Source organism: Lithobates pipiens, unplaced genomic scaffold, assembly GCF_037356315.1.
Source record: "Lithobates pipiens isolate NorthernLeopardFrog02 unplaced genomic scaffold, aLitPip1_a1.2 Scaffold_18, whole genome shotgun sequence".
Taxonomy (NCBI): domain Eukaryota; kingdom Metazoa; phylum Chordata; class Amphibia; order Anura; family Ranidae; genus Lithobates; species Lithobates pipiens.
This window is the reverse complement of record NW_027507758.1, coordinates 493,274,750-493,298,804: the sequence shown is the minus strand read 5'-3', so window position 1 is coordinate 493,298,804 and position 24,055 is coordinate 493,274,750. Positions and strand designations below refer to the sequence as shown.

At 46.2% G+C, this 24,055-nt stretch overlaps 1 protein-coding gene across 3 annotated transcripts in view; it reads left to right on the top strand.

Annotated features, from left to right (window-relative positions):
* Window positions 1-24,055, top strand: part of DZIP1L (DAZ interacting zinc finger protein 1 like) — a 97,431-nt gene that overhangs the window by 58,220 nt on the left and 15,156 nt on the right. For all 3 annotated transcript variants that reach the window (XM_077488627.1, XM_077488628.1, XM_077488626.1), the window contains exons 9-12: window positions 1,490-1,541; window positions 13,004-13,066; window positions 16,733-16,866; window positions 20,875-21,067. In XM_077488627.1, coding sequence (XP_077344753.1) covers window positions 1,490-1,541; window positions 13,004-13,066; window positions 16,733-16,866; window positions 20,875-21,067 — 442 coding nt within the window. The remainder of the gene's footprint in view (window positions 1-1,489; window positions 1,542-13,003; window positions 13,067-16,732; window positions 16,867-20,874; window positions 21,068-24,055) is intronic.

The window sequence follows — 24,055 nt, the reverse complement described above, 5'->3', positions numbered from 1 at the left end:
TCCTCCCGTGCTCTAGAAATACTGGTAGGTTTATACTAACAACTCTGAATTGGCCCTAGTATGTGTATGTATGCATATGAGATAGGAACTTTAGATCGTTAGCTCCTTGAGGGCAGGGACTGCTGTGTTGTCGCTCCTATAAACATAAATGAGGAGAGGATGACAATGTTGTTCCTCTATATTACACAGTGTGTCAAATCTTTGTAATGTACCTAGATCATCCAAAGGAGATTGTTTTTCTCACCAAAGGTGAAGTTACATTTTAAAGCTGGGTTCACACTATTGTGAGTTGGATGGTTTCCCCGCATCCAATTCGCATAGCAGGAGATTGCGACTGGCTCTCTATGGAGCCGGTTCACACATCTCTGCAGCGGCTCTGGTGCGAATTGCACAGGTGTCCTGTGCATGTTTTGGTCCGTTTCAAGTCTTAATTCAGACAAAAATTCATGCTGAGATTGGACATGAAACGGTGAATGGAGACGCACCGGACTCCTGCTGTGAGCCGCTGCATTCTCCAGTGTGAACCCAGCCTAAGGGTTTTTGCTAAAACACAATTAAAATTTCTAAATAATCCATAACTATATGGAGGAGTACATTTTGTTGAAATTCAAGACAAACAAATACCATGCAAGAGCAATGCTGTGGGTTCTTGGCAATGCTGTGGAATCTTGGTTTTCCTGGTGTATTTTTTTTCCAGATCGGTAAGGTAATCAAAGGTAAGACAACTTCTGTACCTTGGCTCTGTGCAGGAATTTCCTGTATTTAGAGGTCAGGCTTGTGCGGTGTGACTGGTCTTTTATCCCCTGTAGTTGCCTGGAGTTGGGGGATCTGCTGGGTCCCACAGGAAACACAGACATCATAATGTATTGAAGGAAATTAAAGGAGTTGAGAATCTTCACTCAAAAAATTGTGTGAATATTCACTTTAGTTATCCAATCACACGAAAAGCAAATTTGTGTTCACTGAAATTGCCTAATCATGTGCACATGGAATAAGTAAACAGGCCCCTTTCACACATGCGGACATTATGTCCGTATTTCATCCATCTGTTTGTGGATGAAATACGGACATACATGCATTCCTATGGGATAGCGGGTGTCTGCGGATGAACATCCGCAGACACCCGACATCGTCCGCCTCCGCTATTGTCCGATTCTGCAGATGGAGGAAAATCCTATTTTTCTATCCGTCTGCAGAGCGGATCGGATGAACACGGACATACGGTCCGTGTTCATCCGATCCCCCATAGAGGAGAACAGAGAGATGACAGGGCGGTCCCTGCACACTGTGCAGGGACCGCCCTGTTATCTGCCGGCTCAGCGGGGACAACGGAGCGATCCCCGCTGAGCAAGTGGATCATCATGGGGTGGATCATTACTGATCTGTCCCGTGTGAAAGGGGCCTAAAGTGATGCAGCATGACTGGGCTAACCCCTAATTAAACAGTGTTTAAGCAATGTAATGTCCTTTCCTTTACCCAATTTCTCTAGATTATGGAACTGGCTGCAAGAAAAGAAACCAAAGAGATTGAGATCAAGGAAGGTAAGAGCTACATTTATACAGAACTGTACCTATAATAAAAGGGGCAACTGACTTAAGTTGCCTACTATGGGGTGTCATCATGCTCTTGACTTCACTGCTTAGTAAGTCATTGATTTGGAAAAAAAACTTGAAGAAAGGGAGCTCAAGTTTTTCGGATGTCTGTCACTGGCTGCATAGTTATTCCGGGTCAGTGACTGTTTAGGTAGTGAAACCATGGATGACAGCCTCGGAGACATGACCAAGGTACCCCAGATGTATCTGACCCTGTTGTATAAATACATATTGCACCACCAATCCATTACCCCAACTAGACCTTACCCAAAAAATACTCTGACACAACCGTTTTACCATTTACCAATGTAAATTGGCCGTTTCAGGCCCTTTATTTTAAACAAATAACAAATTTATTAACCGATATTTACCAAACAAAAAACATAACAATTTTTAAAGTTGACGATCCTTGGAGGCACCAAGTATCAAAATTTTCCTTTCATCTGCGTAATTACTTTCACGGTCTCTGTCACACTGCACTGGCTCGGGGACGAACCACAATCTGCAGATACCACCATTGTAACTACAAGTTAATCCACCATAACTGGCATTCCACTGGGGACTCCATACCTTAGATTATTATTATTATAATACAGGATTTATATAGCGCCAACAGTTTATACAGCGCTTTTCAATATAAAAGGGAGGCAATACAGTTAGAAAGCAATAAAATACAAGAGGATTATGAGGCCCTGCTCAGAAGAGTTTACAATCTAATAGGGTGGGGCAGGTGATACAAAAGGTTGTAACTGTGGGGAATAAGCTGATAGAAGTGGTAAAAGATTAGTTGGAGACTTGATAGGCTTTCCTGAAGAGATAGCCAGTCCGGTGGAGGAAGTGAGTTCCAGAGGATGGGAAAGGCTCTGGAGAAATCCTGGAGACAAGCATGGGAGGAGGAGATGGGAGAGCTTGAGAGTAGGAGGTCTTGAGAAGAGTGGAGAGGACGATTTAGGTGATATTTGGAAACAAGATTGGTGATGTAGCTCGGGGAACATTTTATGAATGGTTTTGTATGTTGTGGTTAGTATTTTTAATTTAATTTGCTGGGGGATTGGGAGCCAGTGTAGGGATTGGAGGAGAAGGTTGGCAGACGCTGAGCAGTTGGCAAGGTGGATAAGTCTGGCAGCAGCATTCATGATAGACCGAAGAGGGGATAGCCTATGGAGAGGCAGGCTAATAAGAAGGGAGTTGCAATAGTCACAGCGAGAGATAACAAGGGAATAAATGAGGAGCTCGGTCATTTCATTTGTTAAAAAGGGGTGAATTTTAGAGATGTTACGGAGGTGGCATCCCTAATGGGTCCCTAATAATCTAATAACAGCAGGTTGTTTTAAAATGCCTCCAAATACCCAACCATATGTAAACCATAAACAAAAACAAAACACAAGATGAACAAACAAGCATAGGACAAACCAATCCAATGTAGGGCGGGTAGGAACATTTCTCCTCCTCGTGTCTTGACCCAAATGTACAGTTCCCCTTGCTTCCCCAGAATCTGACCCTTACAGACCCTCCCCCTTGCAATGCTGACCACTGACCTGCAGCCCAAGATAACAGAGACAAAACTGTTAACCCTCTCTAGCCCGGCTACCCGGTTTCCCTCCTCATGTTAGCCCTGCGCTCATTTTTTTATTTTTTTGCTTTGGGCTATAATTGACCAAGGTACTCCAGATGTATCCGAGCCTTTTGTATAACTACATGCTGCACAACATACGCATTACCCCAACTAGACCTTACCCAAAAAATACCCTGACACAATCATTGGAGTAAATTGCCCATTTTGGGCCCTTTATTTAAAACAAATAAATTATTTAACCAATATTTACCAAATAAAAAACATAACACTTTTTAAAGTTGCCAATCCTTGGAGGCACCAAGTATCAAAACTTTCCTTGTATCTGCGTAATTACTTTCATGGTCCCTGCTGCACTGCACTGACTCAGGGACGAACCACAATCTGAAGATACCAACATTGTAACCTATCAGTTAATCCACCATAACTAGCATTCCACCGGGGACTCCATACCTTAGATGGGTTCCTAACAATCTAATAACAGCAGGTTGTTTTAAAATTCCTCAACCACCACAGCATAATGTGGGACAACCTCACACCTTTGTGCCCCCCCAAAAACACAATGCCCTCTGTACCCCGTCTTGCAAACCCAGGGACCACAGATCCCTGCCCACCGTGTTCAGATAAACCCCGTCACTGCAGAGATACCGCCACATATCCATCTCCAGCTCCAGGTGCCATACTACGAAACCGCCGTTTCGCACTATGAACTTCCCAACCTCATTGTTAACCTTTACTCTTGCCCTGTTCAGTGTATCCACAGACCTGGCAAAATGGCAAATAGTGTGACCTATAATGTCAGACCAAACCACCACAGTGTGAGGAAAGGCCATCTGCAGGCGGAGTACGTCAAATTTGACGTCTCAAATGAGGTATTTGCTGGACCGAACCCCTAGATCATTGCCTCCAGCATGCAATACCAGGACGCCAGGGAGCCTGTCCCACCTATAAACCCTATTCACCTCCGGGATCACCCTGCTCCATAACAGTCCCAGGACCCCTATCCAACTCTTGCTGGCCTCAAACCTGGGAAATCCCAGCTAATGGCCATTAGGCCTGACATCAGCCCTCTTGGCCCCCAGTGAACAAAGGAATGTCCCAGAATCCACACAAGGCAAGCATAATCTGAAAAGAAATACAGAAAAACATAACAAATAACACGGAACATAATCAACACACAACAGCACACATAATGGGAATAATATAAACTATGCCCCAGCGAACCCGGGAATATTAAATCAAGGGAGGACGCACATAAAGTTAAACCGGTTCAACTCCCACCTGCCAATACGTTTCACCACCGCATTACCAATCCCCACCGGACAGCCTCAGTGGCAGCCCCTATGCGAAAAGAATGAGAAGAGTAGCTGTGTGGCTCCAAGCCGGCAGCCATGAGACAGCGCCGAAGAACCAACACAAACTGAAATTTAGACAAGGTTGAGCCATCTGAATGAGTAAGAACCAGGAACCCCGGGTCGAAGCCGTAAATACTCCTCCAATGCTGCAACCGAGCAGATGGGTGAACCAGGAATACGTAGCAACCTGACGTGAGCTCCCTTTCCCGATTGATCCATTTTGGATCAGCGGATGAACAGTACTACAGAAAAACAAACGTCTGACGCTAACAAGACGGACTGACCAACTCACCCACCCTGAGAGTTCCATAAAAAGCCAAAGCAAAGGCTGCCCAGAATAACAAAACTTCAAAACCAGATGAACACACCATGGGCGTCTGCATGAACAAGGACTGTAGAGTGTCAAAAGTAATAGGCCAGCGGCCATCTCGATAACCTCTCAGGGCCCGGTTTACCAAAAAATCCTTGGTAAAGTCTGGGACCCCCCCACAATTTAAAAAGCAACGCCAAGCTGGACAACTTTCGGTTCATAGCGGAAATGGACACGCCGGCAGAAAAGCACAGACAAATGAAATAAATCCCCAGATGTCTGACCTCTTAACTGGCCATTGCAACACCCGCCCACTGTAGCAGCTCCCCCCATTCCCGCCAGTGTAGGAAGACCACGTTGACTCATTCAAGGAGCTTCAAATCAAACCAGAGGTGATTCCAAAGTAATCCACCACAGACGAAGAGGACAATGGATTCCCCTTTGCTCCACGCTCGCTGCCAACTCCAGGAACCTGTCCAACCAAAAGCGAGAGGGAGCGTCAGCCACCATATTCTCCACACCTGGAATATGCACAGTTTACAGAAACACATTTTGCTGGAGACAGCACAAAACCAGATATTGCAAAAGACGGCACAGACAGTTGATAACCTGAACCACCCCCAAGTTGTCACAGTGGAGACGAACCATTTTGTTCTGAAACGACTCCACCCAGAGTATTTATGGCAACAACGACTGGAAAAAGTTCCAGAAGCACTATATTCTTTAGGAAGCCGGCCTTCCGCCATTTAGTGGGCCAGTGTTTCGCACTCCACCGACCTCCTAAAAATGCCCCATAGCCAGTAGAGCCAGTCGCATCCGTGAAAAGCTCAAGATCATAGTTGCTTACCAGTCCTTCTATCCAGATCTACCGACCATTGAAAGTGCCCAAAAATTCCTGCCACACCAGTAGGTCAGCCCTGTACTCCCTATTCATCTAGAACAAAATGCCTGGGCAAACCGACCCCAGCAGTGGCGGCCGAGAGTCATTGGCAAAAAAAAAAAACCTGCCCATCGGCATTATACAGCATGCAAAATTAAGCTTGACTAGGAGAGACTGTAGCTCTTGGAGCTGAATCTTGTGTTTGCCAAAAGGTCAAACAAACCTCCCTCTTAACAGCAAGCAACTTGTCAGGCAGACGACACTCCATTGCTTGGGAATCAATCACTATCCCCAGGAACTTGATTGTCAACGTAGGGCCATCGGTTTTGTCCGGCGCAAGAGGGATGCCAAAGCACTCAGCGAGGTGCTGAACCGTAGCCAAGCAAAATAACACATAAATTTGAAGCGGGAGGGCCAAAACACAGAAAGTCATCTAAGTAATTGATTACCAAATTGACCCCTGCCACCTCCCGAACCGCCCATTCAAGAAACAAGCTAAATGTCCCAAACAAGGCACAAGAGATGGAGCAACCCAAAGGCAGGCAGCGATTCACGTAAAAGGCGCCAAACCATCTACAGCCCAAAAGATAAAAACTGCTTGGGTGTACTGGCAGTAACCGAAAAGCAGCCTCGATGTCGGTCTTAGCCATAAGGGCACCCTGATCGTAGTGCTGAACACAAAAAAAAGGCCAAACAAGGTTTAAGACACTACACACGCCTCAGGGTCAATGGCATTGTTAACTGACCCGCCTTTTGTAAAGGAAATATGGTGGATCAGGCAAAATTTATTGGGCTCTTTTTTTGGAATTACTCCCAAAGGCGAAACCACCAAATTATCCAAGGGGGGATAAGTAAGAGGGCCGCACATGCGGCCCAGTAACACCTCCTTAGCAAGTTTTTCCGGAAGCCCCTTCAGAGTGTAACAATGCCGACCACTAATTGTCAGCTGCAGGAGGAATTTGAGAAAGGGAACAAGGGATCAAGAAGCCCTCCATGAAACCCACCTGCAACAACTGAGCTGCATGCCAAACCAGATATGAACTTAGAAAGGGGGACATCCTGTCCATCCTAACTAGTGTCCTGCCTTTCTCCTGTAGTGTCACCGGAACGTGACCTGTCAGCATTGAAACAGCGAGACGAGGTGAGCCCCCCCGCAGTGAGAACATTCGTGTTTGTATCGGCAGCCGTTGCCGAATTTACACAAACCCTCATTGTGCTGCCAACACTGACCCTATCATTTACATTCGTGAAGATGCCGAAGGTCTGGAGGAAGTTGCTAAACGTCTGCGGAATCAGACGGTAACAACATTTTACTTCGTCCTCCTTCTTGGACTCTTCTGGTTTAATCAGGTCCAAGTTAAACTTCTCAAGAGACAACAACGTGAAAATCTCCACATAGTTCCCGTGCCAAATTTTTTCCCGCACCTCACGTTTGAGGTACGCACCCAAAGGACCTTCAAAACAGACATACACCCTGAATTTGGCCAAATTAGGCAAGCAAACTGAGTCAGTATTCTTACTAGCATCCTTCTTCGGGTCCGCAGAGGTAGCGGCACCCTCCCCCGCAGTCGCTGTATCCCCCCCGCTGTAACGTCACTCCAGCCACCTGCCCCTGACTAGGCGTACAGAAACAGAACCTGGGTAACCACCCACTGGACTGGCATGCCTGGCCGATACTGCATGGCTCCTCTTCACCCCACACTGGCAGGAGGGGCCCTGCTACTCCGACCTGTTCCTGAGCCCCGTGGATCCTGCCCAGATCTGGGGGTGATGGGGGCTCCCGACCACTCTTCCCAACTGGCCTTGACCTGCTTGGCGACTCCTCCCATGCTTAGCCGCCACTCCCGACACGGTCCTCATCTGGGAGGCGGCCGCATGTGGATTCCTTCTCAGCCTGGCAGGGACAGCGCAGGGCTATGTTCCCCTCCCCCAGAGCTCCACCCACAATGGGGATTACTCCCAGGTCCGCACTGGTGCTAGCCTGAGGAGGCTGTGCTGGCTGGGATGGAGGGTCCAAATTTGGTCTCCCTGGGTGGCGCTGGGCTTGTGGGGAACTAGAAGGGCTAAAATGCTCTGAGGGGTGCGCCGCCGAGTGTGTCTGCCCTGTTTCTCACCCGAAATTGATGCCGAAGATCCCAGCAGGACTACAATCTGACTCTGCAGCCAATCTGTCCCCATAGAGTCTGCATTGGAGCGGAGCTGCACCTCTACATGCTGGGAATCAGCCATGGGAGATCAGTGAAGGAACGTTTCTCCTCCTCGTGTCTTGCCCCGGATGTACAGGCCCCCTTGCTTCCCACCAATTTGACCCTTGCAGACCCTCCTCCTCACAATGCTGACCACTGCCATGCAGCCCAAGTTAACAGAGACAAAATTGTTAACCCCTCTCTAGCCCGGTTACCCTGTGTCCCTCCTCATGATAGCCCCGCTCTCATTTTTATTTTATTTTTTGCTTCGGGCTATACTTTACTATTGAAAACAAGTCAGTAGTTGTAGCCTCCATGTGACAGACCTAGCCGGGACAGAGGCTGTTGGAGGAGACAGAATGTGAGCCTCTTGCCTTGTGATTATGGGCCCTGGCATTTGGGGGAACGGTGCTCTTTGTGAGCTGTATGCCTGGGGACAGGGGAAGAAGGGAGAGGAGGTATTGGTTGTCCCTCCTCAACCGTCGGCCAGGGTGGAGAAAGCAGTCGTTCCTCCCCAGCAAAGATCCATGCACCTGGGAGACAGTACCACATACATGTCATCCCAGCAGCCAGATGAGGGAATGGAAAGGGAAGCAGTCAGCTCACCTCCCCAATGGCAGCTACACAGTTTGGGAGTGGAGGAATCCAGCCTCTTGCCCCAACAGTTAGCTGAAGCGGATGATGTGGAGCCCCCAGCAGAAGGGCTGGCAACAGGGCAGAGTGCTATCAAACTCTGCCCAGCACCGGCAGCAACTGTGCAGTCCCAGGGAGCTGGGGCAGTTGGCCCATCTCTCCAGCCACAGATTACAGAATTTATGGACTTAATGGACTGTTCATCAGAGGATGTCATAGATTACGCATCACCTGCTCAAGTACTTGCAGCAGGACAGAGTACTGCAGAGCCCTGCTCCACACCCGTGGCAGTTTCGGAAGGCCCAAGGTGAGAAGATGATGATCCCTCTCTCCCAGTGGATTTCAGAGATGAAGGGAGGAGAAGCAGACATTTTCCCTCCCCAACAAGGGTTCATGCACCTGGGAGACAATACCAGTGAAAGGGATTTCCAACAGCAGACACCAACCCAGCTGAAGCGCTGGCAACCAGGCAGAGTGCTACCAACCTCTACCCAGCACTGGTAGCGGGTGCAGAGTTCCAGGGAGCCAGGGCAGTCGGCCTGACTCCCCAAAAGTCAGCTGGAGTGGATGATGTGGGGTCCTCAGCTGAAGTGCTAACAGGACAGAATGCTACTGGCCCCTACACACAACTGCAGCTTGAGCTGATATCGATGGTTGGAATTTCAGTCTCCATTTGTATACCCCAGGGATGCTGGGCGGTCGGCCCAGATGCCCAACAACTTGATGGAGTGAGCCCAGTCACCCTGTCTTCTCTCCAGCGGCTGAAAAGGCTCGAGGGAGAAGGGTCAGTCCAGGCCTCTCCCCAGCGGCGGATATGTTCTCTGAGAGAGGAAAAGGTTGGCTGGGTGAGGAATACTCTGTTTGGACCAATTTGTTTGGGGTACTGTGTGGATACCGGCATTGTAGGACTGGAATCACTGACTAACTTCGGAGTCAACCCGTCTGAGGTCTCCTCCTCTGTTTGTCTCTTGCTGAAATTGGAGAAATGACAGACCTAGCCGGGACAAAGGCTGTTGGAGGGGACAGAATGCGAGCCTCTTGCCTTGCGATTATGGGCCCTGGCATTTGGGGGAACGGTGCTCTTTGTGAGCTGTATGCCTGGGGACCCCTGAGATGGTGTTACTTGGATTCAGATCCATGTCCCCCCCATGACACACAGACTCTAGATATGGATTTTCCATATTAGCAATAGACTGAATCACACTGTTGGGACACAAACTGTATCAACTCCAGCCACCTGTCTGTTGTGTAAATGAGTCTAGTCTGGCTTGTAAGAGTATTCCTCACATTGTTGTTTGTGCTAATTAATCCTGTGTTTATGTTTATGGTAACTTGTATTGAATAGTCAATCAGTGAGCTAGGAGACAAAGTCTTACCCTTAAAAGCCCTATCTCTCAGACAACTAGTCTGGGTCAATGATTAGATAATTAGCTCATGCTAATTAGGTTAGGTTTTAGTCTTCTACTGTATTATAAATGCTTGTCATTTTGGTTCTAATAAATCAGTCCATGTTGAGCAGCTAAGCAAGTGTTGTCTTGTTTTGTGCTTATGAGTGGTTGGAATATCTGATATCTATATTCAGACTTAGGAAGCGGTATACTGACGGAAGCACTCAATCGGAGTGTGGGATTGGATCCGTCACACTCCATATTTCACAGGTTTCCTTTTCATAATAAACTTGAATTGCTTGCCATGAGCAGTGTATTAATATATTATTGCAAGTTATTGAGTTGCGCTTCAAAACTAAAAAGAGGAAACAGATTCATTATAACATATAAAACCTGTGATGAATAGGCTATACATAACAATGATCCAGTTATACTGTATAATAAATGTCCATAAAATATTCAGAAAACAGTATTCCTTCAAAATGCAAAAAAAGTCAATGAGTGTAAATTCTCCTCGTGATGTATCAGATCAAACTGACAAACCAAGTGAGTGTCCACCACCACCACATAAATTTCACGCTTACCAGATTACACAAGCTAAATCGCTTGTGGCTAATACCCAGCCAGGGCCCTTTTCTCGCGAGATGTCAGAGATAGCACTCAGACCGGGTAGACTTTTTACTGCACAGAGGAAACCGGATAAGCATAACTTTACACTAGGTAAAAAAAAAAAAGAAAAGAGAGAGACTCGCCATAGTGTAAAATCAAACTAATCATTTGAATAAAACGTAATGCACTTACATCAAATTGGATGATATAGAGCTGATTTATAAAAAAGCCGGCCAGCTGAAATGCCTGTCCTTCCAAGATAACAAACCACATGGTGACATAAGGAGGAGGGACGTGCTCACGTCACCGCATCATCACGAGGAGGATTTACACTCATTGACTTTTTTCATTTTTTATTTTATGGTGGATATAATGTCATATGTCATCCATCAAGGATTACTGTTTTATGAATATTTTATGGACATTTATTAACCACTTGCTTACTGGGCACTTAAACCCCCCTCCTGCCCAGACCAATTTTCAGCTTTCAGCGCTGATGCACTTTGAATGACAATTGCGCGGCCATACAACACTGTACCCAAATGAAATTTTTATCACTTTTTTCCCACAAATATAGCTTTCTTTTGGGGGTATTTAATTACAGCTGGGAGTTTTATTTTTTGCTAAACAAACAAAAAAAGGTGCAAAAAAAAAAAAAAATCATGTTTAATAGTTTGTTATAAAATTTTGCAAACAGGTAATTTTTCTCCTTCATTGAAATGCGCTGATGAGGCGGCACTGGTGGGCACTGATAGGCTGCACTGGTGGGCACTGATAGGCACAGTTAAGGTGGCACCAATAGGCACAGATAAGGCAATACTGATGGGCACAGATAAGGCGGCACTGATGGGCACAGATAAGATGCCACGGATGGGTGGCATGGATGGGTGGCATGGATGGGTGGCACTAATGGGCACTGATAGGTAACACTGATAGATGGGACTGATGGGCACTGATAGGTGGCACCGATAGGTGGCTCTGATAGGTGGCACTGCTGGGCACAGATGGACGGCACTGATGGGCACTGGTAGATGACACTGATGGGCACAGATATGTGGCATATAAGGTGCAGCACTGTTGTTGAGGCAGATTGTGGGCACTGATAGGTGGCACTGTGGGCACTGATGGGTGGCACTATGGGCACTGATGGGTGGCACTATGGGCACTAATGGGTGGCACTATGGGCACTAATGGGTGGCACTGATGGGTGGCACTTTTCCTATAATTAGGGGGCACTGGCAGGGGGCAGGTGGGCACTGATGAGTTGGCCCCAGTTCGCCGTGTTCGGGACTGAAGTCCCTCTCACGACCGCCGGTGATCGGCTTTTTTTTCTTCAGCGCGAGGAGAAAAAATAGCCGATTACCGGCTCAGTTGTGATCACATGATCAGCTGTCATTGGCTGACAGCTGATCACGTGGTAAGGGGTCACGATCGACCCCTTGCTCCGATCTGTGATCAGGCGAGTCTCATAGACTCGCTGATCACAGAGCGCGCCACGCGCGCCCCTCAAGGGGCGTGCAGGCCGCTCGTGCATTCGGCTATAGCGCAGATCTCAAGCGGTTAAGGAATCTGTTTACTATTTTTAGTTTTAGAGTGCAACGTTATTCATATATATGTATCTATCTATAGGGGCTATAGCCCCATATCTCTGCAGGAGTCCCCAAGGGGAGGGGAGGCTCTCTGGGGACCCTGATGTAAGTGGGATGTTCTCTGGGGAACCTGATTTAAGGGGGAGGATCTCTGGGGACCCTAATGTAAGGGGGAGGCTCTCTGGGGACCCTGATTTGAGGGGGACCCTGATGCAAGATGGAGGCTATCTGGGGACTCTGATGTAAGGGGGCTCCCTGGGGACCCTGATGTAAGTGGGGGGCTCTCTGGGGATATACACACACACACACACACACACATACGTATATTATATACATGTGTATGCCCACCCAAGTTATGAGTTTCTATGCTGCTATGGGCTTTAACCCCAGATCTTTTGTAGACCTAGCAATGCCCCTGTGTATATATATATATATATATATATATATATATATATATATATATATATATATATATATATATATATATATATATATACTGTACAAACACAATTTAGATATTATTAGCATGCAGCGCAGTCCTTTTTCTCTTTTCCAAGGTTATATGATGAATTCTATACAAGTTTAGATGATACATTTATACATAATGAATATATGATACAAATAAAATTAAACTGTTATACGCAGTGATCTAAAAATCTGACAGTATGTTCAATAAACCTTTGAGGGTAGAATGACATAACTAAGTTGTATATGTGGGATAATTATTCTGGATTGAGCACATATAGTAGAATTATGATGAGATATTTACCATAATTTACCAAATATTTACCATATTGCTCTTGGAAAAAAAACACTTTTACCAAATATCTGTTTGCCAAATAAATTGACCCATTTTTACAGTTATTTTATTGCTGTCTTTTAATACAGTGCCACAAGTATCTCATATGGTTTTGCCTGTTGGAAGTGCGAAGGATGATTCTAGTGAAGATGGTAGGTGAAATGCCCTTTTTATGCATTCAATAAAGCTTGGTACTGTTTGCACACTATGGTGTATGCGCAAGCATGTAATAATTTACGTAAGCATAAATAGCATTTGACATAAGTTGACCATACATGTTAAAGCTTAATTGTAAAAGTGGCTATAAAGTGGTTGTAAACCCCCCTGACCTATTTTTCCATACAGGTAAGCCTATACAGTAATAAGGCTTACCTATATGTATTTAAAATATCTCCTAAACGTGCGCCATTTAGGAGATATTTACCCTGTAGTGCGCCGATGATATTATTGGCGCAGGAGTGATGTCACATGGCTCCGGCTAGTCACAGAGCTGGAGTCCGCGGAAGGAAGAGGAGCAAAGATGGATACTTCCACTAGCGGGGACATCGAGGACATTGCAGGCTTCATTTGCAGGTAAGTGCCACATAATGGACTAGTTGCGATGCATACTGGCCCATGCTTTTATTTTGCAGGGGAATAAAGAGGAAGTAAAAACCATCAGGGTTTACTTACTCTTTTAAGGCAAACTTTTTTCCCCTAATGCATTCCCTGCATTAGGGTAAAAAATGTTTTATGGTTTACTGTCCTACCCCACAGAGTCTGAAAAGTGATCCAAATGCTGACTGCTCTTCTAAGAGCAATGCACATTTCAACGAGTCCTTATTTTTTTTAAGTAACTTTTTTTAATTACATTTTTTTTCCCCTTTTTAAGTATTTTATTCTTTATTTTGAGATGGAGAAAAGAATAGAGATTCATCAATTCCCTTCTCTGCAGCCTCAGCTGCACTAGACAGCGAATAAATGGGAAGTGCTCTGTACTGAGCAGCTTCCTGTTCATTCACAAACTGAAGCATAGTAAACACTGTTTATTATGCTTTAGTGATAAATGGACACAGGAGCGATCAATACTGATTGTTCACTATGTTTATTCAGGAAAGGAAGGGGATGGTAAACATGGCTTATTTACCATTCCCATCTGCTCTCTCCATTCTGAAACTGATCCCCCTGTATGCCCACAGCAGTTTTATGGTTTGCTGTTCTACCTGATGTCCCTAAATACTTACCCAAGTCCTCAATTGATCCAGCGCTGTGGATCTCTTCTCTCCTTTGTTCCATTTCACACAGGGATTCAGGCAGCAGCAGGAGCCATTGGCTCCTGCTGCTGTCAGTCAAAATATGTGAGGCGGAAGCAGGGGAGCGGGGCCAAGTCACACTGTGTGTCTATTGAGAGCAGCTCTATAGACACACACACAACTTGGGAGTGAGAACACACATGTGCCCCCATAGCAAGCAGCTTGCTATGGGGGCACATGGAGAAGAGGATGTAAGATTGCCGGCGGAGGACCCCAGAAGAGAAAATTCAAGGCTTCTCTGTGCAATACCAATGCCTGAGTATACCAAGTTTATTATTTTACATTTTTTTAAAAGCCTTTAGTAACACTTATGCCCCGTACACACGAGAGGGATTAAGTCTGACAGACCTCCAAAGGAGTTCCGCCGGAGTTCAGACGGAGTTCCGACGGAGTTCTGGCGGACTTTTCGACCGAACGGACTTGGACACACACCATCACACCAAACTCCGACGGAGTCGAACGTGATGACGTACGACTGGATTCGAATAAGGAAGTTCATAGCCAGTAGCCAATAGCTGCCCTAGCGTCGGTTTTAGTCCGTCGGAGTAGCATACACACGAGCGGATTTTTCGACGGGGACCGGGTCCGGCGGAGTTCCGTCGGGAAAATTTGAAGCATGCTTCATTTCTAAAGTCCGTCAGACTTTGGCGAATCAAAAGTCCGTTGCAGCCCACACACGATCGGATAGTCTGACGGACTCAGTCCGTCGGAGTTTGGATGTCGAAAAGTCCGCTCGTGTGTACGGGGCTATAAAGTCTTCTTTTGTTTACCAACAACTGTATGAAACGAGGAGATGCCTGGGTGGATACAAATTATATTGATTGTTTACAAAGGTCTTCACATACATATGTGTAAATCTAAGGCTGGATTCACACCTATGCAGTTTTAGTGTTTAGTGTTTTTAGTAGTTTTTTGCATTTTTCAAATTTGCACTAGAGTCCATTTAACATGGTTTCTTATGGAGCATGATCTGTAGTGCAAATCTGCAAAATGCAAAAAGCACAAAAAATGCATAGGTGTGAATCCAGCCTAAAAGAATGTTTATAGAGACTATGGCTAGTTTAACATTTATGTATATTTTTTTGATTTGGATATAGTAGGGAATGGTTAAAACTGATGTAAGCTGTTTTTTGCTGTCTGTCAATGGAAAGATTTTCACTTTCACTTCCTGTTCTGGAAACATAACATGAAGTAAGAGAAGTAAGAAGTTAGAGAAGAAAGAGAAGAGTAAGAAGAGAATTACGAGAAAATCGCAACCTTAAACAGCTGTCACCAGAACACGTGTCCCCATTGAAAGATTTAGCATCACTTTGTGGCCTGTGACAACTAAAACTTTGGATTCCTCATCACTTTCTGTTTCAATGGCAATGGTCACTAGGACTTTTAGGGGCTGAATCTCTCTAGTGGGGACAGACAGCAATAAATACTTGCTTACAGAAATGGATAGAATGGTACTAAATAAAAAAAAGTACTTAGTATTTCACCTATGAGTGTAGGGATGTGTAGAACCCTAGGTAGTCGGTTCCCACAGACTTCAAAGGCCATTCTGAAGACCGAAGAGAAAGAAGCATGTACTCTTTCTCAGCTATAACTTGACACAGAACTTAATTCTTCCCTCCTCTATCTTTATATGCACTTTAAAGTGGTTGTAAACCCTTACAACCAACTTTGACCTACAGGTAAGCCTAGATTAAGGCTTACCTGTAGGTCCAAGAAATATCTCCTAAACCTACACGGTTTAGGAGATATTTGCCAAAAGACAAGCACCGCTGTCTACGGCGCATGCGCCGTAGACAGCGGCGTGCAGGCGCACTGAGCGCGCCGGGGTCAATGGCAACGCATAGTAGTCCATTATGCTTTACCTTTGCAGGGAATCAAAGAGGAAGTAAACTCATCAGGGTTTACTTCCTCTTCAAGGGCCCATTCAGATCTGTCTGAGTGCGTTGTGTTAAAAAGCTTGTCACATTATTATGGACTGCTAGCACACCATAACAGACAAAAATCAGACATACAGCATTTTATCAACGCATTTCATTAAAGAGGAAGTAAAGGCAAGAAAAAAAAAAAAAAACACACCCTGTAAGGCAAAGGCATAATGAGCTAGTATGCATAGCATACTAGCTCATTATGAATAACTTATCTGAGAACGAAGCCCCCGAAGCGGTCCTCCGTCTTCCTCTTCGCCGCTGCCATGTATCTCGGAGCGACTTTCGGGTCTCGCTGCTCCGGCGCTGTGATTCGCCGGAGCCGCAATGACGTCACTCCCGCGCATGCGCCTGCGCGCCACTGGCTATGGCGCATGCGCCGTAGACAGCGGTGGCTGTCTTCGGGTAAATATCTCCTAAACCGTATAGGTTTAGGAATATCTCTTGGGCCTACAGGTAAGCCTTAATCTAGGCTTACCTGTAGGTCAAAAATTGGATTGCCTGGTAAGTAAGTAGCTTTTAGCTGCATACAGCAGTGTTATCCCTGACAGATTTGCTGCATTTTGTTACAGTTTTCTTATTTTCTGTCTGTTGTGTACAGAGCTGGATGTAACTCTAGATCAAACTATGAAAAAGATTGAGGCACTAAGAAGAGACCCTGACTTTATCAGACAGTTTCGTCCCATCCTGGAGCAGACGTTAATTGAGAAGCTGGAAAACATGGGTGTGAAAAAGGTAAAAAGCTTCTCCGTTGCATATGTAGCACTAACCCCCGATGGAGCTGCTGATTTTATTTGGGCTTACCGTTACCTCACCTGCTCGCCTCTCCGCCACAAGGGTCCCGTTGGAAAGTAGCCCAAATTATGTTGAATCCGACACTTAGTCCTTTTTTTAACATTTATTCAGCATAGGCACAAAGTCCTTCAATAGAGGGTCAGAGTATAAAGGGGAGTTCAGGCACCTAGTAATTGCGGGTTAGAGGTATTGGTCAGATCCAGAGGACAAACAGCTCCACAGACTGGATCCGGCAACCATCGGATAGGCCCCTCTCACTTGACCTAGCAGCCGATGAAATGCTCAAAAAAAGTCTCTGCCACAGACTTGTCAATTAGATTAGGAAATCTTGAGAGTCTTAAAGAACTACCATACAGTACCAGTTTCTTTCAGCCGACCCGGCGATACTGTATGGGTGTTGATCCGGGTTGCATCCTTCAATTGAGTTTCCAGGCTCCTCCAGAGATACCAGCCTTGCGCTCGGTCCTCTACTAGAAAAGTCCTCCCCTGGATCTTCCAGTTTTCTTGGCCTCTCCCCACAGGCGGGACAGCACAGGACCACCCCTGGATCAGTAGGCCCCAAGACTCTTCTGGGCCTGCCTTCTCAGTTGCAGAGCCTCGGGCCAGCTGGCCCTGAGGTGCAGGACCATGCGACACAGACCCCAGGCCGGGATTGCGGACCCCGGAAAAAAGGCCACCAAAATGGTGTCAGTACCTTAAATACCCTGTGCCAGAATGCACAGCAGGGAAACCACTCCCACTGAGCTACTTCGGAGCGAGAGGTGGTATTCAATACATCCAGCCTGCTGCATTTCCACACTTACCGGTGGTGACAGCGATACCTACGGTCAAGTGGGAACCAGTGCAACCCAGCTAGACTGGCACAGAAACCAGAACTTTTAGGAAAAATTAGCCTGAGCCAAACTGAAGCTTCAGGCAACTAAATTTGAAAAAATAATAGCGTCTGCTCATTAGGAGCAGAGTGCTACTCATACATTTCTCAGATCAATAGCCTATGTACACTTCTGCAACAAATATAGGCGTTGAGGTCCTCCTAGTACTGTAATAATCTTTGGGTTGGTTCAGGACTGCTGTTAGAAATTATGGGGCCCCTGTACAGCCTACCTGACAGGCCTCAACTCCCTGTCCCCGCCATGAAAATATCAATGATATTCTTGCTAAAATGCAATGGCTGTGATGCTTAGCTTCGCACTCACGGCAGAAATGATACTCTTATTGAACAAGACCCATTTAAGTGAATAATGCTGCTCTGGAAGTGCCCCATGTATATGTGTTGCGCTAGTGCAGGGTTAATGCGGCTGATAAGAAGGCAATATGCCTCCTTGCCACCTATCACCTGATCGCTCACTGTGTTCATTCAGGAAAGGAAGGGGCCAGTAAATATGGCTTATTTACCAGTCCCTTTCACTCTCTCGATCCTGAAACCGATCCCCCTATCTGCCCCGCAGGAGCTGCCAGTGGTAGAGGATGCAAGCCGGCAGTGCTGCAGGGGAGGAGGGCACACAGTGAGGCCCGCAGCATGTGGAAGGGGGCATAGTTCGGAGAACCAATCTCACCACAGTGCAGGTGGTGAGAGAAAAGAGAGTAGAAGCCAGTAGCGCTGCAGGGGGATCCACAAGAGTCACAAGTGTCAGCAATAGGGCAGTACAGCTTAGGCTTGTGCAGTTCGTTTCGTAACGAAACGAAATTCGGCCGAATTTTGCATCTTTCGGACATTCGGATGCATCCAAATGTCCGAATAAAAAAATAACGAATTACAACGAATACGAAAGAAATATAACTAATGAATTCGAATGAATTCGACATGATTCGGTAATTCTTTAAAGATCTAATGAAATAAAAGGTCAGCTCAAAGTAAATCTTATAGTCCAATCAGCTGATTAATTTTGTGCCGGAGGTTGGATTACTGGCAAAGTGCATTCCTGAGAACTGAGTTAGAAGGGTGTTGTATTGTATTTGAGCCGAAGTACTAAATGATTTCAACATGATTCGAAATTATTTCAACCGCATTCGAAATGATTTCAACATGATTCGACATTATTTCAACCGCATTCGAAAATATTTTGTGACCCGACTTTAGGGCCATGTATCTCGGGGTCACTTGGTGCTAGAAACTCCAAAAATTTGGATATGTTGTAGTGCTAGTACTATTGTGTTTGCATACCAAATTTAGAGTTTCTAGCTATAAGTGACCCTGAGATACGTTGCCCCAAATTCGGGTCACAAAATATCAGGCACTTTTCTGCAGCAAAGAATGACATTTTGTGACCCGATTTTGGGGCCACATATCTCGGGGTCACTTATAGCTAGAAACCCCAAATTTGGTATGAAAACACAATGGTACTAGCACTACAACATATCCAAATTTTTGGAGTTTCTAGCACCAAGTGACCCTGAGATACATGGCCCTAAAGTCGGGTCATAAAATATTTTCGAATGCGGTTGAAATAATGTCGAATCATGTTGAAATCATTTCGAATCTGGTAGAAATATTTTCGAATTTGGTTGAAATATTTTCGAATGTGGCCGATTTTTCGAATTCGGTAGAAAACTAAACGAAATCCGAAAACGAATTTAAGGAAGTTAACGAATATAACTAAACGAAATTAATGAATTAACAAATTAAAACGAAACAAAACTAAACACATTTTTTCCTTTTGCACATGTCTAGTACAGCTGGCCCTCCTGCTTGGCTTAAATAGGGCATGGTACAGGAGGGCTGGCTGTACTGCCTTATCAATGGCCCTTGGTTGGTTAGCTTTTTGCCCTGCTTGTTCCTGACTCATAATAAAAAGACATGGTTTTATATTATCAGTGCTGTATCACCTTAGATGCAATAATCAACACAGAAGGCAACCTGAGAAATTCATAATGCTTGTCCTCGGTTCTTCATGTAGAGAAATTCATATTTCATGAATAATCTAAAAATTGTCAGTAGAACTATTATTTCCTTAGACATGTATGATTATGCCAAGGTTGAGCTGAATTATTCATTGGTTGTTAGTATACTAATTGGTTTGGTGCAATAAGGTAACTCTTCCTAATAAATACATACAGAGATCACAGTAAAAACCTGATAAGGGATTTCAAGGCTAGGCATACACACATACCTTTGTCTTGTTCAGTCTGAGATATCTAATAGATTCTTCCATCTATACTAAACAGCATGGATGGAGGGATCGTCCATGCTTCTTATTGTATTATACAACTGGTCCCCATGTCTGTCTGAATTCTGGAACAGTGACTGCATATGATTGGATACAATCACAGTATGGCTGACAGTTTTCCACCTGGTTCCTTTCATTTTTAAACGGAAATATATCAAGCCTGGTAATCCCAACAGGGCTACCCACAGCTCAAATTTCAACCAATTCAGCAGTAATTGACCAAAACTTCTAGCCATGTATGGCCAGCTGAACCCTTTGCCACTGTATTAAATGAATAAAAAGTATTTTGACTGTTTGGTGTCAAGGCTACATGAATGCTTTTCTATTTTTTGATTCAGTAGAGTCTTTGATTTTAGTTAGATTGTGTGATGATCACCATATCTTCGGGTACCTGCAGAACTTATCAAACAATTATATTTTTTTCCAGGAAGAATAAAAAAAACTCTTTTGAATAAAATAAATGTATGTTCAATCAGCCTTTAATCTTACAGTTTGCTGTATATGTATGAATATAAAGGCAGATGTTATCATATTTATATGTGCCTGCTGTTAAGACGATTATTTCCTACATAGTCAACCTGATATATAAAGCCTGTACTACAGCATTGACGGCTTCAGTATGGCTGGTTGATATATTTAAAGCAGAGGATACATCTTCTCTTCCAGTTTTTAATAAATTGAGATGAGTGTATTTTTTTTTATTGTTCACTTTTACAGTGCTGCCCTTCCATTGTTTGCCAGATTAGCTAATTAATATGTAATTATATAATGTTAATCAAAGGGTGCAAAAGGAATCCCTGCATCTACCTACAAAGATCTGAAGGATCTTCTCATGAAGCAGCAGCAGCAGAAAATGAAGAAGTTTGCAGACTTTGAGGTTCTGAAGAAAAGGTTGGGCAAGGTGCTTACCAAACGAGTGAAGAAGCAGAGAAGGAGTGAGGAGACATTACAGTCCACCTATTCACAGCTATCTTGTGAGTGAAATGCTCTCTTTAGTCACTCTATAATACAATGCTCTACATATTCATGTGTCACTTTGGTCTAAATGTTTTTACTCCGGGTCTATTCTATGCTTGTGGCATAATAGGTAAGACACCTTTAGGCTGGATTCACACCTATGCATTTTTAGTGCTTTTTGCATTTTGCAGATTTGCACTACGGTCTATTTAACATGGTTTCCTATGGAACATGTTCTATAGTGCAAATCTGCAAAATGCAAAAAACACAAAAAATGCATAGATGTGAATCCAGCCTTAGGCATAGCTCCCAACTGTCCCTGATTTCAAGGGACTGTCCCTGATTTGGAGCAATGTCCCTCTATACTTCTTTCCCCCTCATTTGTCCCTCATTTTGGTCTGATCCATATAGTTGTATATAAAATGCACTTTTTATCTTTCAAAAAGTGTTTCCCAGTTCTAAACCTTTCATCCAAATTCTAAATTGAGGCATTTGAACATTTTAAAAGCCAATTTAAAGGAATAGTAGTGGTAAAAAAAAAACCTTTGTGGATTTAATTAACCTTTTCTTTTAGTTAATTCTCCTTTAAGGGGGTGTGGGGGGTGGGGGGGGCGCATCCTATGCCTACATACGTTTGCTAGTAGGTGTCCCTCATTCCCATCTCAAAATGTTGGGAGGTATGCCTTTAGGTGCCTAAATGCATAGAACACACCACAAAACCCAAGGCTAACCAGATCTCTCATGGATTGTGCAGTTCATCTGGCATGAAGAACAAGAAGGGAAAGGCTACATGTAAATCATGAAGGTTATTTTGGCTATAATGCAGCATCTTGGGATTAAAGATAGTGGAGTGCTTTGCCTGTGTGCAGAGACTGGACGGTGCCTGTACTATTATGTTTCAAGTGGTTTGGTATAACGTTCCCCCCCCCCCCCAATTCAATCCATAGGTTACCCTGTATAGCAGTGGTATAAAGGAGATGATTCCAAATGCATGATATATTGTAGCTCTTTATAAACCACTTGGACATTACAGACATGTGAATCTCTAGGATACAAAGTGAAACTGGGCACCAAAGGAGTGGGAAACCGAATTTTGGCAATGGAAAAGGAACATTTAGTTATACTGTAAAGTCATCATTATAGGCTTATCAGTATGTCAACAAATACAATTATATATATAGACAGGCCCGGACTGGGACAAAAAATAGACCCGGGCATTTTGCATTGAGCAGCCCATGACATGTTAACCGGCACCTTCCCCACTCTCCTCCCTGACAGATCCCCTGAGAGGGAGAGGGGGAACCCACCAGGGGAGAGGCAGAGAACACAGGGAGGAAGAGGAGAGCACGGGGGGTAGCATAGAGCATAGGGGAAGGTGGAGAGCACAGGGGGGCATTGGAGAGCATGTGGGGAGGTGGATAGCACAGGGAGGGCGGCAGAGAGTACAGGGAGGCTGGAGGAGAGCATGGGGGGTGGTGGAGAGCACAGGGTGGTGGAGGGCATGGGGGCGGCAGAGAGCATGGGGGCGGCAGAGAGCATGGGGCGGCAGAGAGCATGGGGTGGCAGAGAGCATGGGGCGGCAGAGAGCATGGGGCGGCAGAGAGTATGGGGGAGGCTGCAGAGAGTATGGTGGGATGACAGAGCATGGGGGGAGGTGGAGTGTATGGGAGGTGGCAGAGAGTATGGGGGGATGACAGAGAGTATGGGGGGGTGACAGAGAGCATGGGGGGGGTGACAGAGAGCATGGGGGGATGACAGAGAGCATGGGGGGATGACAGAGAGCATGGGGGGGTGACAGAGAGCATGGGGGGAGGTGGAGAGTATTGGGGGATGGCAGAGAGCATGGTGGGGGGAGGTGGAGAGTATGGGGGGATGGCAGAGAACATGGGAGGAGGTGGAGACTATGGGGGATGGCAGAGAGCATGGGGAGGTGGAAAGTATGGGGGGATGGCAGAGAACATGGGAGGAGGTGGAGACTATGGGGGATGGCAGAGAGCATGGGGGAGGTGGAGAGTATGGGGGGTGGCAGAGAGCATGGGGGGTGGCAGAGAGTATAGGGGAGGCGGCAGGGAGTATGGGGGGATGACAGAGAGCATGGGGGGTGGCGGAGAGCATGGGGGGGTGGCGGAGAGCATGAGGGGGTGGCGGAGAGCATGGGGGGGTGGCAGAGAGTATGGGGGAGGCGGCAGGGAGTATGGGGGGATGACAGAGAGCATGGGGGGTGGCGGAGAGCATGGGGGGTGGCGGAGAGCATGGGGGGGTGGCAGAGAGCATGGGGGGTGGCAGAGAGCATGTGGGGATGGCAGAGCGCATGGGTGGAGGTGGAGAGTATGGGGGATGGCAGAGAACATGGGGGGAGGTGGAGACTATGGGGGGATGGCAGAGAGCATGGGGGGGACGTGGAGAGCATGGGGGGATGGCAGATGGCATGGGGAGGTGGAGAGCATAGGGGAAGGTGGAGAGCATGGGGGGATGGCGGAGAGCATGGGGGGTAGCAGAGAGCATGGGGGGTGGCAGAGAGCATGGGGGGTGGCAGAGAGCATGGGGGTGGCGGAGAACATGGGGGGTGGCGGAGAGCATGGGGGGTGGCGGAGAGCATGGGGGGTGGCGGAGAGCATGGGGGGAGGCGGAGAGTATGGGGGGAGGCGGAGAGTATGGGGGGGTGGCGGAGACTATGGGGGATGGCGGAGAGCATGGGGGGATGGCGGAGAGCATGGGGGGTGGCAGAGAGCATGGGGGGGTGGCAGAGAGCACGGGGGGTGGCAGAGAGCATGGGGGGGGTGGTGGAGAGCATGGGGGGATGGCAGAGAGCATGGGGGGGAGGTGGAGAGCATGGGGGTGGCAGATGGCATGGGGGATGGCAGATGGCATGGGGGGATGGAGAGAGCATTGGGGGGAGGTGGAGAGTATGGCAGAGAGCATGGGGGGGGTGAAGACTATGGGGGGATGGTAGAGAACATGGGGGGAGGTGGAGAGCATGGGGGGATGGCAGGGAGCATGGGGGG